Raw genomic sequence first — 12693 nt, 5'->3', positions numbered from 1 at the left:
GCAGGAAACATCAGCTGCTTTGGGGTTTTTGTTTTTTTCTCCCCCCCTATTTGGTTTTGGCATTTCACGTACAAAATGGACGGAAATGGATGAAAGTGTCAGCTGCATGACCTGTGATGTGTGACCCTTGTTGCAGGTTATAAGGCGTAGCTGCGATCACAGACGCACTGTTTGAAATCACCACCGAGGCGGAATTCTATGCCGCTGACACGCGGCATCAGAACAGCAATCCGTTAAACCAGAGGCAGTCCTGTTATCACCGGAGGTGCACTCACGCGCTTTGTCTGAGCGTCGAATAAATGAAGTTCGCCGAGATGGATAAACACCAGGGTGACGCGGCTGCATGTGGCTTCCGAGGAAGGCAGATGCCCCCCCCCTGCGGAGCGGCGTGGCCCGCGGAATCCTGCATTCAGCCCCGTGAACGTCAGCGGCAGGCTCTCACTACCTTAAGCTGGAGGCCGGACGGGTTATTTATCTCACTATTAAACCTCCAGTTGGTTGAGATAATTGTTTTTTTTGTATTACACGTTTTATGGAAATGTTTGTTAAAATATGCAAAGGAAGCATTACCTTATTATGTATGTGGTATTTCCATAATAAACAGAAACTTTTCAGTAAAACCGAACGTGGCCTCAGTAATGACGCCTCACTTTCCCAACTTTCTGCATTCTCCTGTTTCCAAACTGCCGTATTACAAAAACCTCTCAGCCATCAGCTGTGAGCGTCCGCCTCCTCGGTCCCACAAACCCAATAAATCTGTCCTAATGACCCGTGCGGCTCACCTGAGTTCAAACGGCTTTGATCTCGCTGCCCAGATGAAGTGGACTGGGGGAGTAAACACTTCAAGGCGAGCTGCCGCCGCCGCCGCCGCCGCCGGTATGGATTTTGTGCAGGAGAGCTGCTGGATGAGTGGATTGGTGGTACGCTACTCGCCATCGCTCAGCGGGGTCCGCGCGCTGCCGCAGGAGTTAGTGTATGTGGGGGGGGATGCACCGACTACAAACACCGGGGGGGAATCTGGGTTTTTCTCGTGCTCTTCGTGCGCTGCTTTTCAGTAAGTAAACATAGTGGCAGAAACAAGAAAACAACCTGAAACTTCATCTCTTGCTGCTGGCCCCATTGCCTCCTCGGGCTCTCAACATGGCCGCAGCTTAGCTCACAGCTAACCGCAGAGCGGGAGAGCGTTAGCTTAGCTGCTAGCAGCGCTCTGAATCCCTCATATTGCACCTTTGAAATTAAACAGTCGGATGTTTTCAACCTGTGGTCTTTTCTAAATGTCATATTTAAAGTTGTGTCAATGTTTAAATAGTTCTAACAATGACTCACATGGACTGTATGAATCCGACGGGTCGGAGTTTGAGTTCTCAGGTGAAGTTGAATTGCTGTGAAGGAGAATCCTTGACTTATTGTCGACATCACAATGCCGCACGTAACTAATAAACTGCGTAAATATGACACAATGTCCTTTTGTGTATTGCATTTTCTTTAGTATTTTACATATAACAGGAAAATACAAGGGTTTATTTTCAGAGAATACAGGAAATTTAACAGTGCTCTGTACATTAACATATTATTGTTGTGGTAACTTGGCACAGCCGACTGAGCCGTGCACGTCGTGCACAGTTTCCCATTGGGGGGGTCGGGGGGGGGGGGTGGAGGGGCAGTAAGGGTACAATTCAAAAAGTTCAGTTACATGTCGTAAAAACACTAAGTTTCTATTAGCAGCTTGAATAAAATACAAAATGAGCAATATGTGCACCACACCGTCACCAAAGCAGCAGCACAAAAGATACTTTAAATGCACAAGGAGGAGAAGTGGGATGTCAAATGAAGTGAAAACTGTTTTTTTGAGACGTGGGCGACATATTTACACAGTGTCAGTAAATCAACGGGAAAAAGAGAAACCCATCAAAACAGTGCGTGAAGCTGCTATTAGATACTTAATCTGCCGTGGTGTCACCAGATTGGGTTCACCGCGTTACCGCAGGACAGCCGGGTTTAGTTCTTAATCCTACATTCATCCTGAGAAAGCCATCATTTAAAGTCAAACCGTAAGCTGCTGCTGCTGCTGCTGCAGCTCCGGATTCCAGGAGGACCGTGAAGAATAACGTCTAGTCATGTCGTTAGATGTTAACGCGGATTGAATATTATTAAACGGGAGAATCGTGTCACTGTTCATTTCACCACGGGGGAACAAAGGGAGGGCATGCAGCAAAACAAATCCTTAAAGCCGCAATCCAGGACTGATTCTCTGTGCAGGCAGAATATTCCCCTGTGAGTGACACAAGGACCAGGTGATGGACGAGGAGACGAGGAAACGCGTCTTTACATTAAATGTTAAGAGGCTTTTTTGTCAAATATAGTGCTGTTTTTTTGGCCTCAAGGAGAATAATCCTGGGTTGGTTCTTTAATTTGTTTCGAGGTGAATGACAAATCAGTAAGGATGTTGATAACATCTGACAGCTGTGAGTGACGTTTAGAGCGTACGGTCATTGTCCCCAGAGGGAGCCAGTTAGGATCCTCACAGTCGGTCCCTCGGCGTGAAAGAACAAATCGCGGCCCTCAAATGCAGTTCGGCGTTAAACGAAAGTGACACAGAAGCTGATCTCAAATCACACGGTCGCTTCATGAAAATAACACCGGAGTCATCTCCACTCGTCGATTAAAAACGCCCCCGGCTCTGCGGCCCTCCGGCCCTCACTTAGCGCCTCTCCGTCTGCCTGGCGGTGTCCGGTTAGAATCCCGCCGCAGATGTTCTATTGTCTTTGTGAAGCCGCCAGGTATTCGCCCTTTCTGCCTTAGCGTCTTAAAACCCCCCCCAAATAACCCGCTGCCTCGCTGTGCTGTTTATCGCTGGCTGTGATTCGTCCATCATCCCCCCCCTTTATCCCGTCCAGAAGCTACTGACCCCCCCCATCTGGCACCACCAGATGTGCGTTTACTGGTATGGTTTGAACACAAATAGGGACAACACATTATATATATATATATATATATATATATATTGGTAAAACAAGAAGAAAACATGGGATGATTTAAAAGATGGAAAGCCAATAATTTATTCGGCGACGCCCTCTTTGTCAGTGCGAATGTTCCCAACTGGCACGTTTTAAGTTTCAAAGTGTCCCAAAGAGCAACCGAAATATTATCACCAAAGGATACGATCTGTCGCGACCAGCCGCCGCGCGGCAAACGTCCCCGCGTCCAAACAGTCAAATGTGACGCCCCCCCCAAAAAAAAGCTACAGTTCTGCCGACAGTTGCGTTGCCGAGGGTAACCGTCTCCTCGCCGAAGGAGATGGGAGGCTGCGAGAGCGCTTCCCTTTGATACGCTATGTACACACACTGGGGAGGGACGGCTGCATGTATGTGGGCCTGACACGGCATGCTCGGAACGCCTGATAACATGTTCATTTGAAGCCATGTGTAAAGCGTGGTTATATAATTACGATTACAAACATTTACAAATTTTGGGAAAAGAAAGAATAGTTTGTGCCTGAAGATCCCCTCCCATGCAAAGAACCTTCTGATCCAGGAGCTCTTTCAGCCGCCGCCGGAGATCAGAGTTCTTTACTTCCCACCTCGGTGAGAAGACAGGGTGTCTGCGCTGATATAAGAAGTGACCTGTGACCATTTTATAAGGCATCGGAGGAGGAGCCGCTGCTGTTTGACTACCTATGAAATGTAGAAAAATGCAAGGAATGAACATGAGTACAAATCATGAGAACAACAATGAAAAAAGGTTTCGCCATGAAAAGAACACTTTCTACTTTGGCAAAAAAAACGAGATGATTATTTTTTTAAACGTAGCTTTCGCCAGAGTCTTTGACAGTTTTTTGTTCATCAAAGGCATCTTTGTTCGGAGTAGGTACAGTACTTCAGAGTCCCGCCCGAAAACGCCTCCGCGCTCCAGTCCCCATTCGGGCTTCCTCCAAAACCCCCGGTGGTGAGAACGAGAGGAGCGGCACCTCCGTCCGGCCGTGGCTCAGACCGCTCAGTGAAGCAGGTTTCCTTCAAGCCAACACGCACAGGTTCCTCCGAGTGAGTGAGATCCTCCTCCCCCCCGGTCGAGTCTTTGGCTTTCTGGCATTCGCCGCCGCGTGAGCGTGTGTGGGATCACAGCGGCTGTGCAAACTAAATGGAACACAGCCTAAACAACAATCGGCCCGTTAGTCCGTGGGGGGGGGGGGAAAGAAGAAGAAGAAGATCTTTCACCGAGGTGAAAAAAAGAGAAAAATAGAAAGGAGCGTCTCTTCGGAATGCCGGGGAGCCGCGCCGGCGCTCTCAGGCGATTTCCTTTATTCTGCGCATGTATTCGTGCAGTTCCTCGGGGTCTTGGAAGCCCATGTCCTGGCACACCCACTGAATGTCCTCTTCGTCGGCGACGGGGATGGAGTTGTAGGGCAGCTCCTCCGTGGGCAGCGTGGTGAAGGTGGTGAACTTGACCCTCTTGCGCTTGGAGGTGGGCGAGCTGGCCTCCTCCCCGTTCTCCTTGGTCGAGCCCCCCGAGCTGCCGTCGCCGCGCCCGTGCACCTGGCTGTGCACGCTGGTCTGGGAGCTGCCGCTGCTGTGGTGGTCGCCGTGGCAGCAGGTCTGCACGCCCTCCGGGGGGTTGCCGGGGCTCTCGACCTGCTGCGGGGACAGGTCGCACTGGGCCCGGAGCGGCTGGCCGTTGCCCAGGAACACCCAGTGGTGGGAGTGGTCCATGTTGACCTGCCCCTCGGGCGGGATGCGCTTGTGGCGGTATTTCAGCACGAAGACGATGCAGTTGATGAGGAAGACCAGGATGGCCAGGCAGAAGACTCCCAGGAGAGCGTACATGCCGATCTCGAGGTCGGTCATGTTACGAGGCGAATGCACAAAGTCGTCTTCGTCGTCGTCCTCGTCCTCCTCCTCCTCGCTCTCGGTCGGTCGCTCCTGGTTGCTGCTGGTGGGGAAATTGGTGTAATCGATGGGAACGCTGGCGGGCTGCTCGTTGGACGTCTCGTGAACCCTCCCGCTGACGTTGGGGTCGCCGACGGGGCGCCCGGTGGCGGGCGCCGGCTCCGCCTCGCCCTCCGTGGTGGCCTCTTCCTCGGAATCCTCCTCGGGGCCGAAGCGCACCTTGACGAACACGGCGGCGGACGCGATGACGCTTTTGCGCTTGGTCTTCTGGCAGGCCTCGCAGATGGTCATCTCCAAACGCACCACCTCGCCAGAGCCCTCCCCTTCCGCCACCAGCACGGGCCAGCGCTGCTGGGGCTCCTGGGACACGGACACCACTCTGTCGTCCAGCGTGGAGGCGTTGAGGTTGTAGTCTTTGGGATCAAAGTGAGTCAGCGTGGCGGCCGTGTTGTCGCTGAAGAGCATCCAGACGGACAGAGTGGCCTCCTGTCGGACAACAAGAGAGGAGCAGTTAGACACCAGGGTGGAACCAATCATCCGGGTCGGGTCAGAATAGTAGGGTGGGGGGGGGGTAATGGTGCTGTTGGGTTTGTATCTCAACATAGTGAAATGTACCTTTGAATGTCCTTAAAAAGGGTCATCAATCAAAAATGGCCTTTGACCTTTCTGAACAACTGTGCAATTAAGGCGGGCTGATGACTTCCTTAATTCAGTTAGAAGGATGATGGTTGAGAATTAGCGCAGCATAAATTGCTTCCTGAGTATTCAAAGCAAGAGAAAATCCAATTAGCGTGTGTGTGCCTACAAGATATGAGGGAGGAAATTATGCTCACTAAGGAGAAACAGAGAAACCGTCCCGGGGTTCAAAGGTCGACTTGCACAGGTTTTTAAAAAGGCTTAGAAGAATGTCGAGCTGACGCGGACGGATCCTTGACCGCCACATTGAATACAAGATGACGGCAAAGAGACACAGAGACGATGCAAAGTTACTACGGGAAGTAAAATGGGTAAAAACGGCCGCAGAGACACACAAAAGGACCACAAAGAGACACTAAAAGAGAGAAATGAGACGAGCACCGAGAGGCACAGAACGATGACAAAAGACAAGGTAACAAAGAGAAACAGAAGCACGGGGACGGAGAGGTGGAAGGAGCTGTGCCCAATCTCCTCGTGATCGGGTTGGGGGAGAAAGGTCGGGCGTGAAGGAGAGGAAGAGGTGATACTGACACAACGTCCCTCAAACAGACCCGTGGTCTGGACAGATGTCCACAGACATCCGATATTTCCAGAATGTCCGCTGAAGGCGTCCTCCGATCTCCAGCGCGGTAAGAGACGCCTTTCGGGGGAAGCGGATGAAAGGCGTTCCTGATTTGTCCTCTTTGCTCACAGCTAAAACAAAAGCGAGCGGCCGCCGGCGGAAAACATCTTCTCGGGCTTTTCCTTTCTTTGCCCGGGTGCTGACGCAGACTTTCCAGGACTGAAATCCGCCTCCGGTCCAGTTAGGGAGAAGCCGACTGCGTGGTGGCGACGTCCTCCCCCCCACCCCCCCCCACCCCCCCGCTGGGAGCCAAACCTCCACCGGCTCGGCTCGGCGCGAACGCGGCCTTTGATATGGACGATGTAAATAATGCATTTTGAGCCGCGGCGAGGAAAGCGCTGATACGGGAAGGAGCTGGAACCGCTCCACCGACGGAGAGAGAGCGTTTCAGTCTGTCCATGGATCACATGGACGGACAACACGAGGTACATGAGAGGCATCAAAAGTCAAATAGAAAAAATATATATATACACAGCACATTGCAGGGCAGCTATGCGTGTAAGATGATCTTGTTTATTCCGGGTCAAAGCGTTTCTAGAGGGAGAAGCTCTTTCACTGGAAATAAAAGGCATCAAAGCCCCCGACGAGATCCACCGGGATCCGTCAATACTTCTAATCTACTTTTCCAAGTCGCGTGTGCTGGGGAGGAGGTTCCCCCCACCTTTGATTTCCCTCTCACATGTGCTTTAAGGCCTTGGGGGGGCGGGGGGGGCGGACATGTGGATGTAAAATTGAACATTAAACAGCGTGCATTATAAAATATGCATATGCAGAAAAACACTCCCCAGGAAATATTATTTAGAGAAATTTGCACGACAGGCTGCAGACGCATGAACTCCTTACGGAGCGTCTTCTTTAAGCAGAGCCATGCGAGCAGCTCCGTGTTGGTTCTTTGCACTGCAGAGAGAAGCGTGACTGTCCAGCTCCTTCATTCATTTCTAGAGTAATAGAGGACATTTGGGCAAGTTTTCCTCCGAAACACAATCAAACGGCTTGAAATAGCTGCAGCGCTGCTCGGAGGACCGGGCTCGCCTTGTCACGGCCGGCCTGGGGGAGCAATTAGGACAATGCGTTTCAATAATTACACTTCAAGGTGGCCGAGGAGCGGAAAGCTGGAAAAATGGGAATTTAATGCCGGCTTCTCCTCCTGCGGAAGCTCGACGGGGTCGCCGGCGCCCCGGAGAGCAAACAGGGGCCGAGGAAAAGGGGCACCGATTCCGCCTTTCAGACGTCTGCGAAGGAACGCGCGCTCACGCATCGGGCGCCGTTAGCGTCCCGGCTAACAATGTGCGCTCTGGCTTAGAAGACTTAGCTCGAAAAATGATTTTGTTAGCAATGGCTGTTTGTTGATACGGAGACACCGAGGGGATTTGAAAATAAACTTCATCCTCCCACTCTGGAGACCGAATAAAGAAAAAAAGGAAACACAAGTATTACGTGTGAGAAAGCGATGCGGAGCGGCGGCATTTGGGGACGTTCCACATCCCATTATGCTGATTCAGGGTGGCACTGTGGCCGTGCGCCGCGTCAGAGATTAAATGTATGAAATTCATTTAAATTAAGTGAGCAGAAGAGATAGGTATGCTAATAGACTTATGCTAATAAACTGCAGATGTTTTAATAGAAAATGAAATTTTAATGCTCACTGAATATTTTGATCTATAAAAACTGAATTTCTTGTAGATTTTGTTCATTCATTTTTTGGTGTCTTAGCTGTCGACAGTGAAAAGAAACATTTGCCGCGTTGCTTCATGTCCTGACTCAGAACATGAAGCACAGCGACCCACAAACAGGTGACTTCTTCAGCCCGCGGCGCCCAATTAGGCGGCGGCGCCGTTAGATCATCCGTCCTGGTTCCAGCTTTTGATGTCCGCCAGGATTCTTTGAGCTTTGTTATGTCCCCGAGGAGGACCGCTGGTCACTTTACCATCAGATGCCGCTCAGAAACGCGCGAGCGAGGCGCGGCGTGCCACATGCACACTTTCCCACACGAGCTGTGTGCTTTTTGCAGACTTTCATTTAGTTACTGCGGGAATTTGAAAAGACGCCAGAGAAAGAAAAAATGTGCAAACTTAAATCTGTGCGCCTCGTTCTGAACTGAGCTGGAGCTGAGCTGTTCACCTGGAAGATTTGCATCTTCCAGGTGAACAGGGAACCCTTTTAACTACGGGGAGTATCCGTAAAACATCGAGACAAGTTTACTGAAACGCAAATGAGACTTTATCTCACGGGTGCAACGAAATCCAGAGTTCCTGGTCCAGTAGCAGCCATTGGCACTGACATTTATCAATGAATTGTGTGAGGGTCGGTGAATGTAGGAGCTACTGGAGGGGAGATCTGTCTCCGTCGATGGTCATACCTGCTTGGGGGTGGTGAGCGTCTGGACGCCGGTTGCCTTGGCGACCATGGTGTGGCTGTTCCCGGGGCTGGGCTGCAGCGACAGGGTCAGGCCGGCGACCCCGTGCACGCGCATCTCCGTGATGGACACCTTGTCGTCCGTGACCGAGAAGGCCGACTCGCCCAGCACGGCGTCCACGGCCAGCGGCGACTCCACCTGCGGGGGGAGAGAGAGAGGGAGAGAGGGAGAGAGAGCGGAGCAGCTTTTAGCGCCCGGCCAGCCGACAGCAGCTTTATTTGTCTCAGGGAAGCTCATAAAGCCCGTGACAGGCCCATTTGGGACCAAAGTGGCCGGCGCCGTTGTTTGCTCCGGAGCGCCTGGGATCCACGCGCCGATGCCTCTCCGCCTGTCAACCCGGCGAGGAAAACAAACACCGCAGACGGAATCCATCGGCGAGCAGACCGCAGCCTGAGTGTCACCACGTGAAATACCGACGCCGGCTGAAAGGCGCTCTCGCCTCTTCGGGGGTAATTCCAGTCGCCGGGGACCTGAGCGACGCCGCAGCTCTCCGGCAAAGGAGGGTGATAGCATCAATGACGTATAATAATAATTAGTGTTTGTTTAATTATGTATTGTACCGTAGCTGTTAAGTGACCATAATTACTTTCCGATAACATTGATGAACGTGATAAAGATCATGCCGTTTTAATCAGGAGGTTAAATTGGGAATACTCATTAAATACAATAAAGCTGTTGAAAACGAAATGACTTGATCAAGTTTCATTGTATCTTAGAGGTGAAATAGCTACTAAGTTCGACGATCGGAGTTTCTGCATTAAAAGTAGCGGCTGCAGAGCGCCGGAGCTCCGCTGTGCACAAAGTATTCCGCAGTTCATTACGACATGATGACTCGCACCAATTAGCCCGACGGCCGCCGTCGACCTTTGAGTGTCACGCAGCAGCAGGAACGCCATAATGCTCCTTGCTGCCGGCCGCGTTGTGCGAGGTGAGCGGCTCCATGGGAACAATCGGCTAGCGGTTGCCAAGCGAATATTGTCCCGGGTGCTTTTGTGCCATTTGTATGTTGTATGTTCACATTCAGGAACATGAAGACTTTTGGTTAAATATCGGACCCATCCAATGGGCCTGAGTGCAGAGACGGGCGCCGGTGGTCGCTGTGGCGGTGGTCGCTGCGGTGGCGTGCACAGCGTCGTGTGGAATGTTACACAGCAGAAGGAAGCTGCACACGAACACTTGGGGGCCAAAAATAGGAAAAACAAACCTTGTGGCAGCAACAAAATCCTGCAGTCAGGTTCCGCTTTTAAACGCATATTGTTTGGATGTGATGGATTAAAGTGCCAGAAAGGAGAGTTATGGTTCACTGGGCCGCACACACACACACACACACACACACACACCCACACACACACACACACACACACACACACACACCCACACACACACACACACACACACACACACCCACACACACACACACACACACACACACACACACACACACACACACACACACACACACACACACACACACACACACACACACACACACACCCACACACACACACACACACACACACACACACACACACACCCACACACACACACACACACAGACACACAGTGTGCACGCTGTGGCCTAAGGCCTGGTAGTAAAGGGATGCATAAATAAACTTTAACTTATATAACGTATAAAATAAATAAAGTTTCATGAGGACTCAGTTGCATGATGGACTTACAGCACAGGGGGGGGTCCGATGGGGCTCTGCATCAGCTTGAATGGGGAACTTTAGATGGGGGGGGGGGGGTAAAGGAAGTGAAGTGACCAGAATAAGACTAAAAAAAAAAACAAGTCATTTTCTTTATGGAAACCAAACTAATGCGACGAGGTCAGGCTCCGCCGGTGAAAGAAAGTGTTTTCTCACAATTGATTTTCTGCAATTGCTCATTCCGTTCTGCCGTGGCGGCTATTTCACAGGCCAATTAAACCGAAGAAGACAATCTAATGCTATTAAAATCAATACCGGCGACTACGTACAAAATGTCAAAAACACCTTTCAGAAACAAAGTCCATCGTTGCTCGATGGCCTAAATTTGGAGATGTAATCACAGAAAGTAATCTTGTTCTGTGTTGTAATCTCTGATGGAAACATATTATTTTGTGCGTTTTTTTCTGAGCTGTCGTGGATTCAATATCAGGGACATTAATAAAAATAATTTTGTGTGTAAAGGCTCCGGGTTCAGTATCAAAGCTTGAAATCTACCAAAACCCGTCTTTCAGATTCAACAGGTGTCATAATGGAAACGCAGAGTTATAATAACTAAACAAAGAGCACGCGCACATTTGGGGAAATACAAAATGCTTTTCGGAGGGAGAAGAAAACATTTGAGGTGCACAACAGGCCGTTTAAAGGGCGCACATCTGCTTACAGATGCAGAACCTCTCAAACTCCGCTGTTTGAGAGGATTTTACTCGCCAGGTTCTTCCAGCACCCCATCCCGTCCCCATCCCGTCCCCATTCCGTCCCCATCCCGTCCCCATCCCGTCCCCATCCCTCGGCGAATGGACGGCGACTCAAAAGACATTCATTCAACGCCACTTCTTAAGCTGTCAACGCTCGGCTTCGGTCCGGAGCGAAGAGAGTCCCGCGTCTCAGAATAACCGCCCGCACGGTGATTTGCTCCGCTGGCGCTGACGCAGTCGGCTGGCTGGCTGCTAAAGCTTCACTTTGGGGAAAGAACTTGCTGGCACTCGCAGAAAGAGACGGGAGCTTCTGAGCCGCCGTTTCCAAGATTGTCTCCCCAGACTGCGATCAGCGTGTGATGTTTGCGGCGTATTCCAGGCCGTATTCGCACATCAAGTGCTGCAAATTTACTGCCTCGTTCCTCCCTCAGATTGCCTCATTTTCGGGTTACCGCACCGTTTCCGTGCGAGTGCCTCGCGCGGCGGGTTCGGTCCGGACTGAGGACCCGCTGCCGGCGTTCCATTTACATTGAGGCTCCATTCGGCAGGCGGAGCAAAGCGGGGCAGTAGCAGATCGCATCGACGCGAGGCCTAGTCTTCACACGCTTTCTGGAGTATTTAGCCGGAGAAAGAAGTGAAATAAAACCTTCCACTCGTTTTGAGAGAAGACAAAATAGCCCCAAAAGCCTCAAAATGGGCCGGTTGATGAAAAAACGGTGATGGTGCCCGAGGGGTCCTTCGGTAATAAACCGTATTAAATTGCATTCATAAGAAGAGTTCACCTCGGCGGCTTTGCCCCCGGTTGTTTCTCTATCACCTTTTCCCCGGGACCCATTTGATATTCTGCACACACCTGCAGCGCAACATCATCACTTAAAAACACACCAACTCACTGTCACGCAACTTACGGTAATCGACAGGTCTTTTTTAAACCCCCCCCCCCCCCCCCCCCCCCCCCCCCCGAGCTCCCTTTCTCTGCTTCCTCGTTGACCTTCGTCAGTGGGATTAACAGTGACGAGCTCCGACTCACGACATCATCAGCGGCATCTTTCTCCGATACGAGGCCGTCGTTTTCGGCGTCATCAGCAGCCGTTAAATCACCCGGTGAATTCCTCATCTAACACAAGTCACGGCTGTGGCTGAGTTGTGTCTTTCTGTTCCCTCTGCACAGACACGCACGGCTCTACAGCGCGGAGTAAATATCGGGGGTAATATTTTCCGGTTTGATTAATAATTCTGCAGATTAGACTCCAATCTATCTCCATTCTGCCGCGTTTCCCTCGGACCGGTGGTTTGTGGCCGCAGATTCGAGTTAAATAATATCTGATGGGGGAGTGAACAATGGGTTCTGGAGTCTGTGTTCAGTAATCCTCCTCTGGATTAAACCACCGATTCCCAGCAGGGAGTCCTCCGTCTGGCAGGTAATCACCGGACACGAGAGCTTCTGTCTTTGCGGTTTCACCTTTTAAACCACGGATGTTTTTCTCTATTGTGCCATCGATTAAAACCGGCCGGTGGAACGCGGAGAACGGGAAACGTGCACTTTGTTCGCTCAGTAATCCCCAGCCGGCCTTCCACGGAGGGAGGAATCAAACGCGCTTTACAACGGTGCACCGAGTGATTGTATTCATGACTCCAAAAAACAAATTCATCCTCTGAGAGGCTGGAAATC

The 12693-nt window shown here is 51.1% G+C and overlaps 1 protein-coding gene across 1 annotated transcript in view; it reads right to left on the bottom strand.

Annotated features, from left to right (window-relative positions):
* Window positions 1-1465: 1465 nt before the first annotated feature.
* Window positions 1466-12693, bottom strand: part of tmem132e (transmembrane protein 132E) — a gene marked incomplete in the record, with an annotated part of 169441 nt that continues 158213 nt past the window's right edge. The window contains 2 exon segments of the mRNA XM_078106951.1: window positions 1466-5369; window positions 8561-8755. Coding sequence (XP_077963077.1) covers window positions 4284-5369; window positions 8561-8755 — 1281 coding nt within the window.

This window comes from Gasterosteus aculeatus, chromosome 7, assembly GCF_964276395.1.
Source record: "Gasterosteus aculeatus chromosome 7, fGasAcu3.hap1.1, whole genome shotgun sequence".
Classification (NCBI taxonomy): domain Eukaryota; kingdom Metazoa; phylum Chordata; class Actinopteri; order Perciformes; family Gasterosteidae; genus Gasterosteus; species Gasterosteus aculeatus.
The sequence above is the reverse complement of the archived record's forward strand: the minus strand, read 5'-3'. Positions and strand labels throughout refer to the sequence as shown.